The sequence below is a fragment of the Aquarana catesbeiana genome, linkage group LG04 (assembly GCF_042186555.1).
Source record: "Aquarana catesbeiana isolate 2022-GZ linkage group LG04, ASM4218655v1, whole genome shotgun sequence".
Taxonomy (NCBI): Eukaryota; Metazoa; Chordata; class Amphibia; order Anura; family Ranidae; genus Aquarana; species Aquarana catesbeiana.
Window position 1 is genome coordinate 282,043,477 of NC_133327.1, and position 23,759 is coordinate 282,067,235.

At 39.7% G+C, this 23,759-nt stretch overlaps 1 protein-coding gene across 1 annotated transcript in view; it reads right to left on the bottom strand.

Moving 5' to 3' along the window:
* CSMD1 (CUB and Sushi multiple domains 1) overlaps nucleotides 1-23,759 on the bottom strand; it is a 3,274,537-nt gene that overhangs the window by 716,013 nt on the left and 2,534,765 nt on the right. Inside the window, exons 33-34 of the mRNA XM_073626646.1 lie at nucleotides 12,476-12,571; nucleotides 397-600 (exon numbers count right to left, since the gene is read on the bottom strand). Coding sequence (XP_073482747.1) covers nucleotides 397-600; nucleotides 12,476-12,571 — 300 coding nt within the window. The remainder of the gene's footprint in view (nucleotides 1-396; nucleotides 601-12,475; nucleotides 12,572-23,759) is intronic.

Here is a 23,759-nt window from a genome sequence, read left to right on the forward strand (position 1 = left end):
TTCAAAGGCAATTTTCATTATGAAAAGAAAACATTGACATTCTTTTCCAAGGCTATTTCTTTACCCTGTCTATTAAACAGTGCTGAAAAAGCTTGCAGTCTATAGTGTATTGGATTGATTTGTACATCAACTGATGATTTATAAAGTCAGTTCCTAATATACAGTGCTTATCATAGTCTAGCAAGCCTGTGCTACATAGCAATCATTTTATTAGGCAACATTAGTAATGCAAATTTATGCCAATGCAATAGACGATGATTATTATGCCATTTTCCATTTGTACAGGCAATATAAAACTAATTGAACAAATGACAATGTAAAATTAGCCCTCTACAGGAAATGTGTTGATTAGCTATTTTCTACATTAAAAAAAGAAAAAAAATAATAATCATTTACCTAAACAACTAGGCACAGTGTCATTCCACTGTGCTAAAGCATTGGGGACAGTCTGACATCGTATAGCTTTAGAACCTTTAAGCAGGTATCCAGGGTTGCATTCAAATCGAACCATGGAGCCTGCAGAAAAATCAGAACCAATTCTTTTGCCATATCTTGGCTCAGGAACAGAACTGCACTGAGTGTCACTGGTGCGTGGAACCGCTGCATTAAGGGAAAAAGAAATTAAGAAGGCATTAGGGAGAACAGAAAAACATTTTAACCAATGAAACATTTAGAATACCTACCAATGAAGTAATTACCCTGCACACTGTAAATAATAACAATTCAAGATAAACTGATACTGTTAAAAGTTAATGCAGTCTCAATTTGTGAACTATTATGTTGTCATTATTAAATGATATAACTATAAAATTTTCAATTTGCGAGTGTATGCATACCAAAGTTTTTCTTTGTGCTGAAGTCTTCTGGGTAATCTACTAGCTTACACCCCTGATGAAGTTCCTATTTACCTAATAATCTACTTAAATTACAAATGCTGTAAAAAATGTAAAGTAGAGCATTACAAGCAAATTATCTAGCAAGGTAGAAGTTCCTGAAATGATTTCTTTTGTTGATCAGTACATAATTACAGGATGTGTTAAAGGAAATGAAGGGAAAGCAATTTCAATTCAGCATTTTTAGTGCAAATGTGTGTGTTTTGTAACAAGAATATTCCCCTGATGTTCTCATCAGATGTATTTAATGGTAAAAGTTCAGTCTCAAAATAAATACTTCTTCTTGTGTCTTTCCAAACTCTTCTGTTAAAAAATTTCCATTGGGGCTTAAAATTGCAGTCTGTACTGCAATTTTGTTTCAATCAACTGCACAACAAGAGATATAAAACTGCTCAGCTGCACTCAAAATAAAAGTTGCCTTTGGCTTAAAGGCATACATACTGTATACAGGTTTGTTTTGTCATTATAGTTTTTTAATCTATGAATGTTCAACTTTGCACAGCAATATTCTGCTTATGTACTGTTTGCATCTAAACAATCACACGTCTGTTAGAATATATTTAAAATATCCTCTTCCATGGAAAAAATACTGTCTGGAAGGTTCACATTCCTCTAGCAATTAGAGGACTGGACACAGTGGATTGCGGATCTCAGTATCCGGTGGCCAAGATATCATGTACTAGCTATGAGATCACATAATCGCAATGTAAACAAAGCTGTTATGAATGAATCCCATTCATAACAGCTCTGCTTTCTATACCAGTGAGCTGTGATTGGCTCACAGCTATCACATGGTACCTGGGCCAATCACAACACCATGTACATGTGATTAGCTTTAGCGGTGGAAGTGGCACATGACAGAGAGAGAGGAAATTATATTGATCCTCCCTCTCTGTGACCCAGGAACCAGAAGTGACAATGATTTTGTCACTTCCTGTTCCACCTCTCTGTTTACCTAGCCAAAAAAGCAGCCAATCAGACTTATCTGTGTCTGAATGGCTGCATTGGAGGCCAGAGGAGAGATGGGTGGTCTAATAGACCCCAGATCTTGCCATTAAGAGGACCTGTCACAGCCCGCGCTGTCACAAGTGATGTTGTTCATCCCTTGTGATAGCAACAAAGTTAATACAAAAAAAATGAAAGAGACGGTGTAAAAAATAGTTTTTGATAAAATAAATCCTGCACTCGTATGTAAACGGTGTTTGCACAACACTTGTGAGGTATCGTTGCAAATATTAGAGCAAAAGCAATAACTCTAGTGCCACACATCCTCTGTAACTCTAAACTTGTGACCTGTAAAAAATGTTAGAGTATTGCCTGTGGAGTATTTTAAGTATTGTAGTTTGGTGCCATTCCACGGGTATACGCAATTTTAAAGTGTGACATGTTAGGTATCTATTTACTCGGCATAACATTATATTTTACATTTTACAAAAAAATTGGCTATTATATTGTGTTTCTGTGCAATAAAATTAAAGTGTATTTTTTCCCAAAAAAATGCATTTGAAAAATCACTACACAAATACTATGTGACATAACAAATTGCAAAGCTTGTCATTTTATTCTATAGGGTCTCTGCTAATATATATACAGCTGTGCTCATAAGTTTAAATACCCTGGCAAAATTTATGATGTATTAGCCATTTTTTAGAGAATATGAATAATAACACAAAAACTTTTCTTTCACTCATGATTAGTGTTTGGCTGAAGCCATTTATAATCAAGCAACTGTGTTTACTCTTTTTAAATCATAATGGCAATAGAAACTACCAAAATGATCCTGATCAAAAGTTTACATACTCCAGTTCTTAATACCGTGTATTGCCCCCTTTAACATCAATGACAGCTTAAAGTCTTTTGTGGTATTTGTGGATGAGGCTCTTTATCTTCTCAGATGGTAAAACTGCCCATTCCGCTTGGCAAAAAGCCTCCAGTTCCTGGAAATTCTTGGGTTGTCTTGCAAGAACTGCACGTTTGAGATCTCCCCAGAGTGGATCAATAATATTGAGGTCAGGAGACTGGGATGGCTACTCCAGAACCTTCACTTTATTCTGCCGTAGCCAATGACAGGTCGACTTGATCTCATGTTTTGAATCATTGTCATGTTGGAATGTCCAAGTACGTCCCATGCGCAGCTTCCTGGCTGATGAATTAAAATGTTCCTCCAGTATTTTTTGATAACATAATGCATTCATCTTGCCATCAATTTTGACAAAATGTCCTGTGCCTTTTTAGCTCACACATCCCCAAAACATCAGCAATCCACCTCCATACCTTTCATCATAGGCCTTGCTGACTCCTCTCCAAATGTAGCGTTTATGATTTTACCCACAAAGCTAAATTTTGGTCTCATCACTCCAAATGACTTTGTGCCAGAAGGTTTGAGGCTTGTCTCTGTGCTGTTTGGCATATTGTAAGCGGGATACTTTGTGGCATTTGCATAGTGATGGCTTTCTTCTGACGACTCAACCATGCAGCCCATTTTTCGTCAAGTGACTCCTTATTGTGCATCGTGAAAAAGCCGCACCACATGTTTTCAGAGTCCTGTATTTCACCTGAGGTTATTTGTGGGTTTTTCTTTACATCCCAAACACTTTTCCCAGCAGTTGTGGCTGAAATTTTAGTTGGTCTACCTGACCGTGTTTTGGTTTCAACAGAACCCCTCATTTTTTACTTCTTGATTAGAGTTTGAACACTGCTGATTTGCATTCTCAATTTGTCAGATATCTTTTTATATCCCTTTCCTGTTTTAAACAGTTCAACTACCTTTTCCCACAGCAGATCCTTTGACAACTCTTTTGCTTTCCCGATGACTCAGAATCCAGAAATGTCAGTGCAACACTGGATGAAAGATGCAAGGGTCTGTCAGGAGTCCAGAAACGCATTGACCTTTTATACACACATGCTAATTACAAGCAAACAGATCACAGGTGAGGATAGTTACCTTTAATAGCCATTCAAACCCCTTTGTTTCAATTTATGTGCATGTTATCAAGCCAAAATCACCAGGGTATGTAAACTTTTGATCAGGGTCATCTGGGTAGTTTCTGTTGCCATTATGATTTAAAAAGAGTAAATACAGTTAATTGATAATAAATGGCTTCACTCAAACGCTAATCATAAATCATAAATTCTGCTTATGAGCACAGCTGTATAATATGTATATAATATAATATGTCAGAATTGGCCCGGGTTGGCAATTGGATAGAGAAGGGATAGGAGAGGAGTCCAACAGGGAGGATTATAGCCAAGGAGACCACACTGTTTGGATTTTTTTTAGGTCCCCCCACCTATGCTGGTATGTCAATTTTCCTCTCTACAATATAGCATCAACAGCATTTTGCCATTAACCTCCCTGGCGGTTTTCCCGAGTGTGGCTCGGGGTTAAAGTTCAGGACCATTAGCGGTAACCCCGAGCCACACTCGGGATTACATCGCAGGATCCTGGTGTGGCTTTACTTACCTTGTCCCCGGGATCCTGCGATGTCCCCCGCTGTGTCTGCAGGCTCTGTCCTCCTCCGAAGCCTCTCCGTGCCAGGCTTCGTTCCCTGCAAGCGGCGCAACGCACGGGGGCGGAGCCTGGCGGCAAATTCAAAAAAGTGTAAAATCATAACACATACAGTACTGTAATCTTACAGATTACAGTACTGTATGAAATGATTTCACATCCCTTTTGTCCCCAGTGCTTTGGCCCATGCCCTGCATGCAGTTTTATGTTATATATACTGTTCTTTCTGCCTGGAAACTGGAGATTGTCCATAGCAACCAAAAAGTGTCCCTTTACATCAAAAGTGGCTTTAGACCAGCTAGTAAATTAGAACACTTGCAGAATTGAGCTATAGTGAATCATGGGGAAATTTATTTTATTATTAATTTTTTTTTTAATTATTTATTTTTATTTATTATATTATAATTTATGTTTTTGTGTTTCAAACTTTATCATACCCAGGATATCTACTAAACTCTTGTTTGGACAGATTTAAGTGTGTTATTGTTAAGAATTACAGACCTACAATATAGAACGCCAAATTTCCATGCAAAATAATTGTACCGCTTTCAGCACCTAAAATCCGAAATAATCATACCGCCAGGGAGGTTAAGCATTATTGGAGGGGGGGGCAGGAGACAACCATTTCTGGGCTATATGTTTATGAGCAATGGAAAATAACAGGCCAACATTAACTTGGAGGATGATGGAACAAGGTCCTCAGGTAAAATGCTCAAGATCACTTCCTTAAGATCTAGGGGTAGATACGTTGAAATAAAATCTGGAGCTGTTTGAAAAATGCCAGGCTGGTATCTAAAATGTTTATGGGAGTTCCAATTTCTGGGATGGAAAAATAGACACCTATTTTAATACATCAGCATCCATTAAGGCAGCTTAGACTAAGATCAGGTAACAAACATACTGTATATGTTTTTGAATTGTAGAAGGATATTGGAGTTATGAAAGGAATGAGTTTTAACATACAGTAAGTTACACCCCCAACTCCAGTATTGTAAACTAAAATATATAAATACTGAGTCACAAATACTGAATTACTAAAGAAAAGTAAAAAGAGCAGAGATAAATCATCAGGGTACACTTGCATCACAAGATGCACATAGATAATGCAATCCCTGAACCTATCTAGCAAATCATATATTGGCATTCAATGTGTATGGTAGTCATGTGCACTGATGAAAAATGTGTTCGTTTTCGTTTTTGTTTCATTCAGTTTTCATTTTTTTGGGTCATTCCTTATGATTGAAATTCATAAATTTGTAAATACGAAATTTGAGAATTTGTAAATTCAAAAATTCGTAAATTCGTAAATTTGGAAATGTGAAAATTCGTAAATTTGAAAATCTGAAAATTCGTAAATTTGAAAATCTGAAAATAAGAAAGAAAATCTGAAAATAAGAAAGAAAATTTGAAAATAAGAAAGAAAATACAAAAATTCAAGAGAACAAAAATACGAAAATTCTAAATAATAACTAACTAACAATAATTATTAAATTATAGGTATTGGAATTTCCTTTCAAATTTGGCTGTTAGTGAATAAATACAAATTTATCCGAAGTTACAAATTATCCGAAATAACGAATGCCGCAACTAAACAAATGAACTGGAAAGAATTAATAATAAATAATAATAACAATAATAATAAAACATTTTTTTATTATTGTTATTATTGTTATTTATTATTAATAATTTGTTACGTTCCATTAGTTTAGATGTGGCATTCATTATTTCGGATAATTCATAACTTTGGATAAATTGATATTCGTTACATTCCTTAACAGCCAAATTTGAAAGGTAATTTCAATACCTATAATTTAATAGTAATAGTTAAGTTATTATTAGTTAGTTATTATTTCAGATTTTTGGGTTTTTTGAATTTGCGTTCTTATTTTTGGATATTTGTTCTTTGCATTTTCATTCTTATTTTTGGATTTTTGAATTTCTGAATTTCCGGATTTTCGAATTTCGCATTTCCGAATTTTCGAATTTTCGAATTTCAAATTTCTGAATTTATGAATATTCATAAAAATTTGTTAAAAGGGGTTTCCATTAATTCTGATATTTCCGAATTAACTAATTTGTTGAAATTCATTAAACGAATTTGGAACAAAACAAATTGCACATGCATGGTTCAGTCCTAGTTTGCTATGTGTGTCCATACAACCAAATAATGCTGCATTCATTCTTTCTGTTCTAATAACTTGCATAAAAGTATGCATGTATATACATCATAGGCATGTTTCTGCATAGCTGAAACACTTTAATACGCTGACCTACACTGCCCAGCAAACCACAACTATTAGCAAATTTACCATACGTACATTGGAGCCTGTGCATACATGTCTGTGTGTATTGCAGGAGTGTAATCAACACTGTGTTGCTACAATTTCCCTAATCCTATATGAACAATGTGCCAGCATAAGTACATACACTTTTTTAGATAAGGCTCATTGATTCCTTCTGATCTCTGACTGCCAATTTACATATATTCTGCTGTGGTCTACACCTGTTTTGGTTGATAGGAGATATACAGGGGTACAGATTATATGAAATTGTTTAGCACTATACAGAAATTATAGTACCTTCATTTACTCTATATAAATAGGAGGCAAGAATACTGTTGTGTGCATCATTGGACACCTTTCCTTCAAGCCAAACATGTAAGCAGCAAGAGGGGCAGCTGGCATCAAACTCGCTGCCTTAAACAGTGCCAAAGAACAGAATGTTCCTTCATATACTAATTGTAGGTGATGTTAGTGGATGAGTAAATGGAACACAGGCAGCTCTTCCTGATGTTTTTTGATTTGTTATAAGAATTTTTTATTAATGAGTTTCAAGATCATTACTTTTTTTTTGGTCTATGGATAAACATGAAACATGGGAACACAAGATAAGATTGTGTTCTCTTTTATTAGGTGTTTACTAGTTATAAGTCTTGGCCATTGTTAAAAAGGAATCTTGTATCCTCCGGGAATTATTGTTAATCCTTTAGTAAATGATCACACTGCTGTGAAACAAAATTGAAACCAGCCCAGTGGAAAGTGAGCAGTGAATAAGTTCAACCAAGAATATAGGAAGATACATAAAATGATTGACTTTGCAGGCCAGATTAGTGTGTTTATGCAGAGAATGTACAATGCAGATAATAACAGCAAGACAAGAGCTAGATCTGCAAATACTCTTTTAATAAATGACAAAAAATAAAGTTGTATCTGTATGAAATTTTGTTTAAATTTAGCTATGCATACAGAAATGGTATGGCATACAGATGTTTTGTACATTACCATGGGTTCCTTTGCACTTGATAATACATAATAATAACAATTATACATACAGTACATGATTGGTTAATATATAAATGAGCAGAAAAAAGCATGCACACAAATTTAGATACATTGATGGATTTAAAAGGAATTTAAGCTGTGTAAAGCTACACACAGACCAGCATATGGTAACTTAATTTTAGCTTTGAAATTGAACTTTTACAGAGATCATTGATCTATCCCTAAGTGATCCACTTTGCTTATAGGCATTTTTTAAAAGACAGATTTTGAAAGAAAGAAAGAAAGTGATTGCTGGAGGCAGCACAGAAATAAATTTTATCCACTTGTACCCAAAATATTTTTACTTTTATTAGGGATCATGAAGACTTTGGTGATTCTAAAAGAATCCAAAGAGGATGAAAGCAAACCTTGACACATTCAAGGCAAAGTAACAGGTTCACTGTAGTGCAGGGAGGGCAAGCAGCACAAGCTTTTCACTTGCTGGCCTATTTTCAAGTTGGAGTCAGAGAAAAGCTTGGGTATGGAAGCTCACGTGACTTTCTCGTCTGCCTCCTCTCAAAACAGTCTGTTTGTCAGGCCAAAATATAGGCACATGGAATTGGAGGATAGATTTAGCCCTGGGTAAGATCCAAACTATTAATGTGTTTGAACTTACACAATAATTTGGGGGGGGGTTCCTGTTGGCAAACATGGGGTTGAGAAAATACTGAAAGTACCCCTTACTCTCCTTGCTCTAAAACAAAGATATTACTTTGTACAGCATGCACAAAGTACAGGTTAATCCTAGAGACAACTGTTTGCTTATAATGCTAGCCCCTCTACTAGAAGTAAGAGCATATAGCTTAAGGTGAACAGGTCTACCCGTACTTGGTTGACCCCGGAGCTTAAAGCTTTTGTTTGTGGCTGGGTGGAGGGACTGAGCGGGGAAAAGAAAATGAGTCCCTTTGGTCTTCAAGAGTATCAGGTATGGACTGTATCACAGTTTCCTTTGAGGAAGTCTAACAGCAGACAATAAATGTAATCAAGAGACAGGACAAGGCCAGGGCAGACAGCAGACAGTAAAGCATTCCCGGAAAAAAGCCTGGATTCCAGGCAAGCTACTTGGAACAGAATCAAGGTTCAATGGCTATCATAGTGGCCATTATAGAAAAAACCCTGAGCTTGTTTGTTTTAAACATTACAAGACCTGGGATTGTAATGTTCGAATACAACACTGGAGGCCACATGGCCAATTAGGTCAAAGGAGGTAGAATAGGTACTGCCACTAATGCCCAATAGAAGCAAAAGGGGCCTTATGCCCAGCAACAGAAGAGCAGGCTGGGCTGATGAGAGTGGCCACAGTTGGCTAATGGGAGCAGAGGGGCCATTGTCTCCAGAGAAGAGCCTGTTGCCCACCTGTTCCTCAGGAGGGGCAGAAGAGAGTGGATGGGGAGTGAGCTGAGAAGTAGAAGTGCATCTAATGCTCCTAACAGTGCTTATATATTTTGTTACAAAGGAGTTGGTCTTCAGTCAGGGCAAAGTATGCCAGCACAGGGGAATTAAGTATGCAAAATGGGGTTAAGTTTACATACCTCAATGGTTGGGGTTGGGGAAGGAAAGGATAGTGCGAGGGTTGAAGTTTTAGGGCCATGGAGGGTAGTATGAGGCAACTCAGGTTGGGACATCAAGCTCAGCATTAGTAGCTTTGTGTTAAAAATGACTAGTGCCATGCTCCCCCCCCCCCCCTAATGTATTGCAATGGCCAAATTAAATTATTTAATTTTTCTAGTTAAATTATTAAGATAAACTAGACTTTTTAATATATCTGAAAAGCAGAACCAACCTTGTCTCTAAATAAGCTGAGCTAAGATTGTGTTCCATAATATAAATATGCAATTATTGATATATAACCCCCCAAACACACACATACACACAGACACACACATGCATATTAGAACAATAAAGCAAACAATTTCTCATTTCAATAGTAATTAGAAAAGCAAACAACAATTCATGTCAAAGTGAAGGCAAAGTACTATTGCTGGGTCCTCACTGCTGTCTATGATTCTGGTAAAAAAATCTAACCCAAATCACACATCACAACTGTTACAAGCTAAGATCTTGGCTATCACAGAGGCTCTAGTTTCCTTGATATATTTCCTTGATTGATGTCCATATATCTACACAGAATCTGGAGAACTCAAAAAAGAGCTTAACCCCTTCCCGCCGAGAGTACGCAGATGTGCGTATTCCGCTTTCTAGGGTTATACCGGGATGATGCTCACAGCTGCAGGCATCATCGCGGTACAGCTGCAGGCATCATCCCGGTACTGTTTTTTAGAGCCAGTGATCGGCTTTCCTGGTATAACAACCGATGCGGCTAAAAGCCGCTCGGCTGTTATATCAGAGGAGCGGGAGGGGACGTCCCCCCTCCCGCCGCCTCCCGCCGCTCTTTCCGGGCCTCCCGTTCCATTGGGTGGTCCGATGACAAATCCGCCGCCTCTGGCAGGTAGGGACAGGCTGGAATGAAGCAGTGAGTGACTTTGTTCCAGCCTCCTAATAGTAAACACGGAAGCGACGTCATGACGTCACTTCCTGTTTACTCATCTGCCAATGGTGCCGGTTTTAAAAAAATATACAGTATTCAGAATCACCAAAAATGGTGATCTGAATACTTTGCAGTGCAAAGGAGGGATTGGGGGTCTTTTAGACCCCCGATCCCTCCATAAAGAGTATCTGTCACCACCTATTACTGTCACAAGGGATGTTTACATTCCTTGTGACAGCAATAAAAGTGATCAAATTTTAATTTATTAATATAAAAATAAATTAAATAAATAAGAAATTTTTTTTTAAAGCGCCCACAAGAAAACGCATACGGAAGTCGCGCCCGCATATGTAAACGGTATTCAACACATGTGAGGTATCACCGTGATTGTCAGAGCGAGAGCAATAATTCTAGCACTAGACCTCCTCTGTAATTCTAACCTGGTAACCGTAGAAAAAAAATTTAAAGCGTCGCCTATGGAGATTTTTAGGTACAGGGGGTCCCCGGGTTACAAACAAGTTAGGGACTGTAGGTTTGTTCTTAAGTTGAATCTGTTTGTAAGTCAGAACAGGTACATTATTTAAGTGTAGCTCCAGCCAAAAAAACTATTTTTAAGCTTTTTGGATAGCATAGGGAAGGGTTAACACCCCTGTAATGTTTGTTTTGCTGTCTGTGCTCCTCTTCAGAAGATTTCACCTCACTTTCTGTCCCAATGACAATTGGATTTTGAAAATTTTGGGTTGTTGCGGAAACAAGCCTTGGTGATAAAGCATCAGTGGAGGTACCTTTTCCGCATAATAACTCTTACAGGAGTGAATTTCTCTTCCTAGGGTAGATTTCCTCTCACTTCCTGTTGTCTCCCTCCGTTTGTAAGTAGGAGTCGTTTGTAAGTCGGATGTTTGTAACTAGGGGACCCCCTGTACCGTAGTTTGTTGCCATTCCACGAGTGCGTGCAATTATAAAGCGTGATATGTTTGGTATCTATTTACTCAGCGTAACATCATCTTTCACATTATACAAAAAAATTGGGGTAACTTTACTGTTTGTTTTTTTTTAAATTCATGAAAGTGTCCCTTTTCCCAAAAAGTTGCTTTTAAAACACCTCTGCACAAATATCGTGTGATATAAAATATTGCAACAATCACCATTTTATTCTCTAGGTTCTCTGCTAAAAAAAATATATATATAAAAATAAAAAATATATATATAATGTTTGGGTGCTCTAAGTAATTTTCTAGCAAAAAATATGGATTTTAACTTGTAAACACCAAATTTCAACAATAGGCTTAGTCATGAAAGGGTTAAATAAACTCTGTACCCTTGAGTATATTTTCCATAGAAAAACATAGAGAACTTAGTTTGGTCACAACAAAGGCTTTGTTTTTAGCCAAACTCTCAGCCCGCTGCACCTGAGTTGAAGATGGAAGGTGGAATGAGATCTCCCCACCATAGTCCGGTGCAGCAGTGAGGAAGTGACAAGAAAACTAAGTTTGCCCTTTTTTTCTAAAATAAGAGAAATCTGTGCAGCAAACAAAACAAATTACTAATAACGACCAATCATTTCACTTTACTAAAGTTAAATCATTGCTTTTGGTACTGTGTTTCTTGTACAGTATTCTGAGTAAAGCCCTGTACACACGGTCGGATTTTCCGACAGAAATGTGTGATAGGACCTTGTTGTCGGAAATTCCGACCGTGTGTGGACTCCATCACACATTTTCCATCAGATCCGAAATCCGACCCACACAAAGTTTGAGAGCTTGCTATAAAAATTTCCGACAACAAAATCCGTTGTCGGAAATTCTGATCGTTTGTACACAAATCCGACGCACAAAGTGCCACGCATGCTCAAATAAAGAGACGAAAGCTATTGGCTACTGCCCCGTTTATAGTCCCCATGTACGTGTTTTACGTCACCGCGTTCAGAACGATCAGATTTTCTGACAACTTTGTGTGACCGTGTGTATGCATGACAAGTTTGAGCCAACATCCGTCAGAAAAAATACATGGATTTTGTTGTCCGGAATGTCCGATCAATGTCAGACAGTGTGTACAGGGCATAAGACTATTCATATACTTTATAACAGATAAAACATCATCCAAGAATCAGGTTCAAAGCTACACAGGTTATGGTCCCTTGACAATATTTATTTCTACAGAATGCATTCCAACCTTAATTAATTTCTATCATAATTATGTTTGACTTTAAAGTGCTCTGACCAAAATGTTTGTATCCTTCTGAAAGAAAAAAAGAGATCTCAGTTACCTTGATAAACAAAATGAAATCCCTTGGCAGGTGCACCATTTGTTGTGTTGAATCTCAGAAGAATGTGATTTGAAGTGGCTAATGGCATTGTCTCCCCTGTAAAATAACAAATACAAATATTATATTCTAAATTTTGATTTCCCATTTGAACTTTAATAACTACTTGCACAGAATAAAACCATTTATTTATTTTTTTAATCACAAACACATTGTAACTTGTTTAATTAATTACTTGACAGTAAAAATAATTGTTCACTTTATACAATGTAAAACAATGCAAAAAATAATAATATATAAACCTATAAGGCTATATAATCCATTGTGCTTTTACATAGTTATCATGTGGTACTATTCTGACTCTATAATGACCACCATAAACAATATAATTTGTGTTTGAGCTAGGAATGACATTTTAAAAGGGCTTTTTTGCCAGCTAATATTTTCCAAACTTCTAATTACTAAAGGCTAAGAGCATTGTATTGTGATCCTGATCTGACTGACCTTGAAGCAAAAGGAAGAATGTTTTCCTCTTGTGTAGATAATTTGTCCACATATGCCCAGGTGAAGCCATCCCCATCAAGAGAAGACAGTGATTATTGCTACTGTCTATAGCAACCGCTAGCAATAATTGAAAGGGAATCTGGCAGGCTGGTTGTACCCAAGTTGATGGATCGATAAACTTGGTACATTCAGCCTGCCCATTAACAGTTTGAATGCCTGCTGAAGTTGTGTTTGCTATGCCTCATAGAAATTGAAGGTATTTTAAAAATGCCTTTGTTGCAGTTATGAATGTAAAAGTATAAAAAAACACTTAGTGCTTGCAATCAGCAAAGTGTGATACCCAACAGCAAATAGTAAAGAGCAAAATGATTCACAAATCAATAAAATTAGTGAAAAGTAAATATTTGTATTCACTTTAACACTGTATATACAATAGATCACTCCTAATGAAAAGTGAAGTAACCAACTGTTCTCCTTAGACTACTGTAGTGAGAATGAGCATATACACTTCATATCCTGGCTTTAGGGGGTTAAATATTGATTTTAATATTGTTTTTATGAAACAGTTTGCTTGTTGTTTTGTTTCTAATATTGTCAGTATTTTTTAAATTGCTTCCTTATGATCCTAGAATAAAATAGAAACCTAATGATAGGTTAAAGTGGTTGAAAACCCTTACATATGCCCAGCGAAATAACTAGCATCGGGTGATATACAGAGATAAACAAATCCTCCTACATAACTTGTACATGTTTACCTGAAGTGCTCTATCCTCTACAACCTTCTAAACCACAGATTTCTCAGCTATGACAAGCAGGGGGCTGGGATCTGAAGTCTCACACTGCAAAACTCAGTGAGGAGAGCTCTGAGCCCTGATTGAACGAAAGGGACACACTCCCCTCCTCACAATACACTGGAACAAGCATAGCTGCGGCTGCCAATTACAGGCTGTGTATTAGAGCTCTCCTCCTCTGATACAAATTATCTCTTGGAGGAAAGCTACCAGAAGTGACTCATACTGATAACAGAGGAATGAGACAGTAGAGAGAAATAACACTCACACTCAGTGATTTGGAAAGAGACAAATTCACAGTATAGAAGGATGTGTTTTGTTCATATTTCTTGTCTGAGATATACAACCCACTTTAAGATGCATACCTATATAGGAAGTACCTAGTTTTTAGATCCCTCCTCCTGTTACGGAACTGTTCTCAGTTCAAAACATCTCAAGGAGAGGAATCAAAAGTTTGATGATGTGATGCATTAGAAACTAGGCTGTGCTAGTCAGTGATTGTGGGAAAACCAGCATTGGAACATCTTAGCACATCAGCAGAATCAGCAGCTTAAATCTGAGTTTAGATTTGATTTACATGAAGTTGGCTGATTTTACTCTTCATTGGCACTGAGCTCTGTTCCTGTTAGTTGCAATAGGAATGGGAAGGAAGTCTAAGACCCATGCGCTGTGGGCAAAGCAAAGCAAGGCTTGTTTTCCAAGAAGGACCAAATAAGGAAACATTTTGAGGAAATACAAAATACAGCGCCAAGGCTCAAGGCAGTGGGAGAGTGAACTACTTATGTGATCAATTTGTGGTATTGTCAGAAATGAAGGAAAGTAAGGAGTGCTGTTTTTTTGTGGGTGTTATTGACTCCTGAAACTAACTGGTGCAATGTGTTTGCTGGGATGTTCCTCTGGTGGTAAGTGCATTTCATGTAAGATATTACTCATTACTCTTACATTTGTTACTATTTGTGAAATAAGAATGGATTGAGCTCTGAAGTTCTTCATTAGTTAATGACAAAGAAAGCAAAGATGACAATAAAGGAATGTACACCTGCACACATAGGGGTTGATTTACTAAAGGCAAAAAAGACTGTGCACTTTGCAAGTTTTGCAGTTGTTTTGCAAATGAGCAGAAGCTCTGCTGACTTCCGTCATCCAATCATATGCAAGCAAAAATGTTGTTTTTTTAATTCTCCTTGCATGTGATTGGGTACTCTTTGCAAAGTGAAGTATTACCTCATTTACTAAGCTCTAGCTTAACTGCACTTGCAGAGGGCTTCCCTGCCAGTGTCATTTATACAGTAAACAGTGCATTTTTTTAGCACCGATCACTATATTGGTTTCACCGGTCCCCACGTAGGGTCACATTTGGCCGCCACAATGTCACAGTCCCCCTAAAAATAGCTGATTGCTGTCATTACAAGCAAAACAAAAATAAATAAATAAAAGTCCATAAATCTATCCCGTAGTTTGTGGATGCTATAAATTTTGCGCAAACCAATCAATATATACGCTTATTGGGAAATATACGCTTATTGGTAAATATGTAGAATATATATTGTCCTAAATGGATGAGGAAATTTTTTTTTTTTTTTACATTTTTTTGGCTATGTATTATAGCAGAAAGTAAAAAATATATATATTTTTTTCAAACTTGTCGGTCTTTTTTTGTTTATAGCACAAGAAAAATAAAAACTGCAGAGGTGATCAAAAACCCTCCAAAAGAAAGCCCTATTTGTTGGAAAAAAAGGACATCAATTTTATTTGGGTACAACATCACATGCCTGTGCAATTGTCAGTTAAAGTAACGCAGTGCCGTATCGCAAAAAATGGCCTGGTCATCAAGGGGGTAAATCCTTCCTAGAGTGAAGGTGCGTATTATACGCCTGTGCGTGTTATACACGATAAATATGGTAATTAACAGGCCCGAGCTCATCCTTATGCTACGTGCACACGACCAAACTTTCTGCCAGAAAAGGTCAGACTGAATCATTCCATCGGATATTCCGATCGTGCGTGGGCTTCATCTGACTTTTTCTTTTGAAAATTCTGACGGACCTAGAAATAGAACATGTTTTAAATCTTTCCGACTGAATCAATTCCTATACGAAAAACCGTTCGTCTGTATGCTATTCCGACGGACCAAAAACGACGCAAAGGCAGCTATTGGCTACTGGCTATTGAACTTCCTTCTTCTAGTCCCGTCGTACGTCATCGCGTTCTAAACAATCAGACTTTGGTTTGATTCTTGTTGGGCAGTGTATTAGTTAATTTGCATTTACAGTGGGGACTTAAATTTTTCACTCTTTGTTATATTGCAGCCATTTGCTAAAATCATTTAAGTTCATATTTTTCCTCATTAATGTACACACAGCACCCCATATTGACAGAAAAACACAGAATTGTTGACATTTTTGCAGATTTATTAAAAAAGAAAAACTGAAATATCACATGGTCCTAAGTAGGGATGAGCTTCGAGTTCGAGTCGAACTCATGTTCGACTCAAACATTGGCTGTTCGCAAGTTCGCCGAACAGCGAACAATTTGGGGTGTTCGCGGCAAATTGGAATGCCGCGGAACACCCTTTAAAAGTCTATGGGAGAAATCAAAAGTGCTAATTTTAAAGGCTTATATGCAAGTTATTGTCATAAAAAGTGTTTAGGGACCTGGGTTCTGCCCCAGGGGACATGGATCAATGCAAAAAAAGTTTTAAAAACGGCCGTTTTTTCAGGAGCAGTGATTTTAATAATGCTTAAAGTCAAACAATAAAAGTGTAATATCCCTTTAAATTTAGTAGCTGGGGGGTGTCTATAGTATGCCTGTAAAGGGGTGCATGTTTCCCGTGTTTAGAACAGTCTGACAGCAAAATTGACATTTCAAAGGAAAAAAGTCATTTAAAACTCCTCGTGGCTATTGCATTGCCGGTCCGACAATACACATAGAAGTTCATTGATAAAAACGGCATTGGAATTCCCCACAGGGGAACCCTGAACCAAAATTTTTAAAAAAATGACGTGGAGGTCCCCCTAAAATCCATACCAGGCCCTTCAGGTCTGGTATGGATTTTAAGGGGAACCCCGTGCCAAAATTAAAAAACAAAAATGGTGTGGGGTCCCCCCAAAAATCCATACCAGACCCTTATCCAAGTACGCAACTTGGCAGATCGCAGGAAAAGAGGGGGGGACGAGAGAGCGCCCCCCCTCCTGAACCGTACCAGGCCACATGCCCTCAACATTGGGAGGGTGCTTTGGGGTAGCCCCCCAAAACACCTTGTCCCTATGTTGATAAGGACAAGGGCCTCATCCCCACAACCCTGGCCGGTGGTTGTGGGGGTCTGCGGGCGGGGGGCTTATCGGAATCTGGAAGCCCCCTTTAACAAGGGGACCCCCAGATCCCGGCCCCCCCCTGTGTGAAATGGTAAGGGCTACCATTTCACTAAAAAACTGTCAAAAATGTTAAAAATGACAAGAGACAGTTTTTGACAATTCCTTTATTTAAATGCTTCTTTCTTCTATTTTCCTTCATCTTCTTCTGCTTCTTCTTCTGGATCTTCTGGCTCTTCTGGATCTTCCTCCGGCGTTCTCGTCCAGCATCTCCTCCGCGGCGTCTTCTATCTTCTTCTCCTCGGGCCACTCCGCACCCATGGCATAGGGGGAGGCTCCCGCTCTTCTCTTCATCTTCTTCTCTTCTTCATCTTCTTCTTCATCTTCTTCTTTTCTTCTCTTCTTCTCTTCTTCATCTTCTTCTCCGGGCCGCTCCGCACCCATGCTGGCATGATGGGAGGCTCCCGCTGTGTGACGCATTTCCTCTTCTGACGGTTCTTAAATAACCGGGGGCGGGGCCACCCGGTGACCCCTGATGGGACTTCCCTGTGGCATTCCCCGTGATATCACAGGGAAGTCCCGTCAAGTCACTGTGTGTCAGAGGGGGGGCGGGGTCACCGAGTGGCCCCGCCTCCCATTATTTAAGAACTGTCAGAAGAGGAGACGCGTCACACAGCGGGAGCCTCCTTCTATGCCAGCATGGGTGCAGAGCGGCCCAGAGAAGAAAATGAAGAAGAGAAGAAGATGAAGAAGAAGATGGAGAAGAGAAGAAGATGAAGTGAAGAGCGGGAGCCTCCCCCCATGCCATGGGTGCGGAGCAGCCTGAGGAGAAGAAGATAGAAGACGCCATGGAGGAGATACTGGACGAGAATGCCGGAGGAAGAACCAGAAGAGCCAGAAGAACCAGAAGAAGAAGAAGAAGAAGAAGATGAAGGAAGATAGAAGAAAGAAGAAAGAAGAAGCATTTAAATAAAGGAATTGTCAAAAACTGTCTCTTGTCATTTGTAACATTTTTGACAGTTTTTTAGTGAAATGGTAGGGGTACTTTTGTACCTCCTTACCATTTCACACGGGGGGGCCGGGATCTGGGGGTCCTCTTGTTAAAGGGGCTTCCAGATTCCGATAAGCCCCCCGCCCGCAGACCCCCACAACCACCGGCCAGGTTTGTGGGGATGAGGCCCTTGTCCTCATCAACATGGGGACAAGGTGTTTTGGGGGGCTACCCTAAAGCACCCTCCCAATGTCGAGGGCATGTGGCCTGGTACGGTTCAGGAGGGGGGCACTCTCTCATCCCCCCCTCTTTTTCTGCAGCCTACCAGGTTGCATGTTCGGATAAGGGTCTGGTATGGAATTTAGGGGGACCCCCACGTCATTTTTTTTTTAAATTTTGGTTCGGGGTTCCCCTGTGGGGAATTCCCATGCTGTTTTTATCAATGAACTTTGAATTGTGTATTGTCGGACCGGCAATGCAATAGCCGCAAGTAGTTTTAAATGACATTTTTCCTTTGAAATGTCATTTTGCTGTCAGACTGTTCTAAACACGGGAAACATGTGCCCCTTAACAGGCATACTATAGACACCCCCAGCTACGAAATTTAAAGAGATAGTACACTTTTATTGTTTGACTTTAAGCATTATTAAAATCACTGCTCCTGAAAAAACGTCCGTTTTTAAAACTTTTTTTTGCATTGATCCATGTCCCCTGGGGCAGGACCCAGGTCCCCAAACACTTTTTATGACAATAACTTGCATATAAGCCTTTAAAATGAGCACTTTTGATTATTCATGTTCGTGTCCCATAGACTTTGATGGTGTTTGCGTGTTCGAACGAACTTTTTTCCTGTTTGCATGTTCTGGTGCGAACCGAACTCATCCCTAGTCCTAAGTATTCAGACCCTTTGCTGTGACTCACATTTAACTCAGGTGTAGGGATGAGCTTTGAGCTTTTCCTATACGAAAAAACGTTCGTCTGTATGCTATTCTGACGGACCAAAAATGACACAAAGGCAGCTATTGGCTACTGGCTATTGAACTTCCTTCTTCTAGTCCCGTCGTACATCATCACTTTCTAAACGATCAGACTTTGGTTTGATCATGTGTAGGCAAGTCCGTTTCATCGGAACTCCGTCTGAGTTAGACTCTTCACCACACACCGCCACAAAGGCAAGAGAATTCTTGTTGGGCAGTGTATTAGTTAATTTGCATTTACAGTGGGGACGGAAAGTATTCAGACACCTTAAATTATTCACGCTTTGTTATATTGCAGCCATTTGCTAAAATTATTTAAGTTCATTTTTTTTCCTCATTAATGTACACACAGCAGCCCATATTGACAGCAAAACACAGAATTGTTGACATTTTTGCAGATTTATTAAAAAAGAAAAGCTGAAATATCACATGGTCCTAAGTATTCAGACCCTTTGCTGTGACACACACATTTAACTCAGGTGTAGGGATGAGCTTTGAGTTCGAGTCAAACTCATGTTCGACTCGAACATTGGCTGTTCGCCAGTTCGCCGAACAGCGAACAATTTGGGGTGTTCACGGCAAATTTGAAAGCCCTTTAAAAGTCTATGGGATAAATCAAAAGTGCTAATTTTAAAGGCTTATATGCAAGTTATTGTCATAAAAAGTGTTTGGGGACCTGCCCCAGGGGACATGGATCAATGCAAAAAAAGTTTTAAAAATGGCCTTTTTTTAGGTGCAGTGATTTTAATAATGCTTAAAGTGAAACAATAAAAGTGTAATATTCCTTTAAATTTCGTACCTGGGGGTGTCTATAGTATGCCTGTAAAGGGGCGCATGTTTCCCATGTTTAGAACACTCTGACAGCAAAATTACATTTCAAAGGAAAAAAAGTCATTTAAAACTACTTGTGGCTATTAATGAATTGTCGGTCTGACAATACAGATAAAAGTTCATTGATAAAAACGGCATGGGAATTCCCCACAGGGGAACCCCGAACCAAAATTAAAAAAAAAAAATGGTGTGGGGGTCCCCCTAAATTCCATATCAGGCCCTTCAGGCCTGGAGGAACCCCGCCAAAAGGTTAAGGGGAAAGGTTAAGGGAAACCCCGGCCAGAATTTAAAAAAAAATGGCGTGGGGGTCCCCCTCAAAATCTATACCAGACCCTTCAGTTCTGGTATGGATTTTAAGGGGAACCCCACGCCAAAATGTAAAAAAATATGGCATGGGGTCCCCCCAAAAATCCATACCAGACCACTGTCCGAGCACGCAACCTGGCAGGCCGCAGGAAAAAGGAGGGATGAGAGAGCGCCTCCCCTCCTGAACCGTACCAGGCCACATGCCCTCAACATTGGGAGGGTGCTTTGGGGTAGCCCCCCAAAGCACCTTGTCCCCATGTTGATGGGGACAAGGGCCTCATCCCCACAACCCTTGCCTGGTGGTTGTGGGGGTCTGTGGGCGGTGGACTTATCGGAATCTGGAAGCCCCCTTTAACAAGGGGACCCCCAGATCCTGGCCCCCCCATGTGAAATGGTAAGGGGGTACAAAAGTACCCCTACCATTTCACAAAAAAACTGTCAAAAATGGCAAGAGACAGTTTTTGACAATTCCTTTATTTAAAGTCTTCTTTTTTTCATCTTCTTTTTTCATCTTCTTTCTTCTATCTTCTTTCTTCTATCTTCATTAGGTTTCTTCCTCCATCTTCTTCTTCTGGTTCTTCCTCCAGTTTTCTCATCCGGCATCTTCCTCCATGGCGTCTTCTTCCCTTCTTCTTCTCGGGCCGCTCTGCATCCATGATGGGAGGCTCCCACTGTGTGACACTTCTTGTCTTCTGACGGTTCTTAAATAACAGAGGGCTGGGCCACCCAATAACCCCGCCCCCCTCTGATGCACGGGGACTTGACAGGGACTTCCCTGTGGCATTCCCCGTGATGTCAGAGGGGGCGGGGTCACTCTGGTTCAGGGGGGGCGCTCTCTCGTCCCCCCTCTTTTCCTGCGGCCTGCCAGGTTGCGTGCTTGGATAAGGGTCTGGTATGGATTTTTGGGGGGACCCCAGCCATTTTTTTTTAACTTTGGCGTGGGGTTCCCCTTAAAACCCATACCAGACCTGAAGGGTCTGGTATAGATTTTGAGCTGGATCCCCACGCCATTTTTTTTTTTTTAATTTTGGCCAGAGTTCCCCTTAATATCCATACCAGAACTGAAGGGCCTGGTATGGAATTTAGGGAGACCCCTCACGCCATTTTAAAAAAAAATTTTGGTTTGGGGTTCCCCTGTGGGGAATTCCCATGCCGTTTTTATCAATGAGCTTTTATGTGTATTGTCGGACCAACAATTCATTAATAGCTGCGAGTAGTTTTAAATGACTTTTTTTCCTTTTGAAATGTCATTTTGCTGTCAGACTGTTCTAAACACGGGAAACATGCACCCCTTTACAGGCATACTATAGACAGCCCCAGGTACGAAATTTAAAGGAATATTACACTTTTATTGTTTCACTTTAAGCATTATTAAAATCACTGCTCCCGAAAAAACAGCAGTTTTTAAAACTTTTTTTGCATTGATCAATGTCCCCTGGGGCAGGACCCAGGTCCCCAAACACTTTTTTCATGACAATAATTTGCATATAAGCCTTAAAATTAGCACTTTTGATTATTCATGTTCGAGTCCCATAGACTTTAACGGTGTTCGTGTGTTTGAACAAATTTTTTGCCTGTTCGCATGTTCTGGTGCGAACCAAACAGGGGGGTGTTCGGCTCATCCCTATTTAGATGCTGTCCATTTCTTCTGATCATCCTTGAGATGGTTCTACACCTTCATTTGAGTCCAGCTGTGTTTGATTATACTGATTGGACTTGATTAGGAAAGCCAGACACCTGTCTATATAAGACCTTACAGCTCACAGTGCATGTCAGAGCAAATGAGAATCATGAGGTCAAAGGAACTGCCTGAAGAGCTCAGAGACAGAATAGTGGCAAGGCACAGATCTGGCCAAGGTTACAAAAAATTTCTGCTGCACTTAAGGTTCCTAAGAGCACAGTGGCCTCCATAATCCTTAAATGGAAGACGTTTGGGATGACCAGATCCCTTCCTAGAGTTGGCTGTCTGGCCAAACTGAGCTATCGGGGGAGAAGAGCCTTGGTGAGAGAGGTGAAGAAGAACCCAAAGATCACTGTGGCTGAGCTCCAGAGATGCAGTCGGGAGATGGGAGAAAGTTGTAGAAAGTCACCCATCACTGCAGCCCTCCACCAGTCGGGGCTTTATGGCAGAGTGGCCCGACACAAGCCTCTCCTCAGTACAAGACACATGAGAGCCCGCATGGAGTTTGCTAAAAAAACACCCGAAGGACTTCAAGATGGTGAGAAATAAGATTCTTTGGTCTGATGAGACAAGATAGAACTTTTTGGCCTTAATTCTATGTGTGGAGAAAACCAGGCAGTGCTCATCACCTGTCCAATACAGTCCCAACAGTGAAGCATGGTGGTGGCAGCATCATGCAGTGGGGGTGTTTTTCAGCTGCAGGGACAGGACGACTGGTTACAAATCAAGGGAAAGATGAATGCGTCCAAGTACAGGGATGTCCTGGATGAAAACCTTCTCCAGAGTACTCAGGACCTCAGACTGGGCCGCAGGTTTACCTTCCAACAAGACAATGACCATAAGCACACACAAAATAACAAAGGAGTGGCTTCACAACAACTCCATGACTGTTCTTGAATGGCCCAGCCATAGCCCTGACTTAAACCCAATTGAGCATCTCTGGAGAGACCTAAAAATGGCTGTCCACCAACATTTATCATCCAACCTGACAGAACTGGAGAGGATCTGCAAGGAGGAATGGCAGAGGATCCCCAAATCCAGGTGTGAAAAACTTGTTGCATCTTTCCCAAAAAGACTCATGGCTGTATTAGATCAAAAGGGTGCTTCTACTAAATACTGAGCAAAGGGTCTGAATACTTGGGACCATGTGATATTTCAGTTTTTCTTTTTTAATAAATCTGCAAAAATGTCAACCATTCTGTGTTTTTCTGTCAATATGGGGTGCTGTGTGTACATTAATGAGGAAAAAAACGAACTTAAATGATTTTAGCAAATGGCTGCAATATAACAAAGAGTGAAAACTGTAAGGGGGTCTGAATACTTTCCATCCCCACTGTAATTTTAATGGTTCTAAGAATGTCAAGCAAAATGGTCGGCCCTCACACATGTTCACTTCATCAAATCTGGCCCTCTTTGAAAAAGTTTTGACACCCCTGAACTAAAGTGTAGTCATAGTCTGCCACACATACATTCTAGATGTCTGAATAGGTTACAGTACATATCTTAATATATGTTATGGCCTGATTACACAATGTTTTCATATAGTACTTAGATACATGCCTTGTTATACAAGTTTTTGCATGCATTTTATGTAATCTATTGCAATAGACACCTTCCTTTTCTCTTTTCTTTACCCTTGAACCTTAAAGTGGTTGTTAAGCCACTTCTATAAAATGCTCCTATCCCCTCTGTATTATAACAATATGTTCCCCTGTGTCTGTGTTATATCATAAATATGCTTATCTGTACTCATAACACAGCATCTTCCTGTGATCAATTGCCTCCTCTCTCCTGTCCTCTGCCTAGCTGACAGTTCAAGTGGGCTGGGCTGAGCACTGCAACTGACATCAACCGGGGAGGAGAGAGAGAGAGCCGAGGAGTCACATGATCGCAGG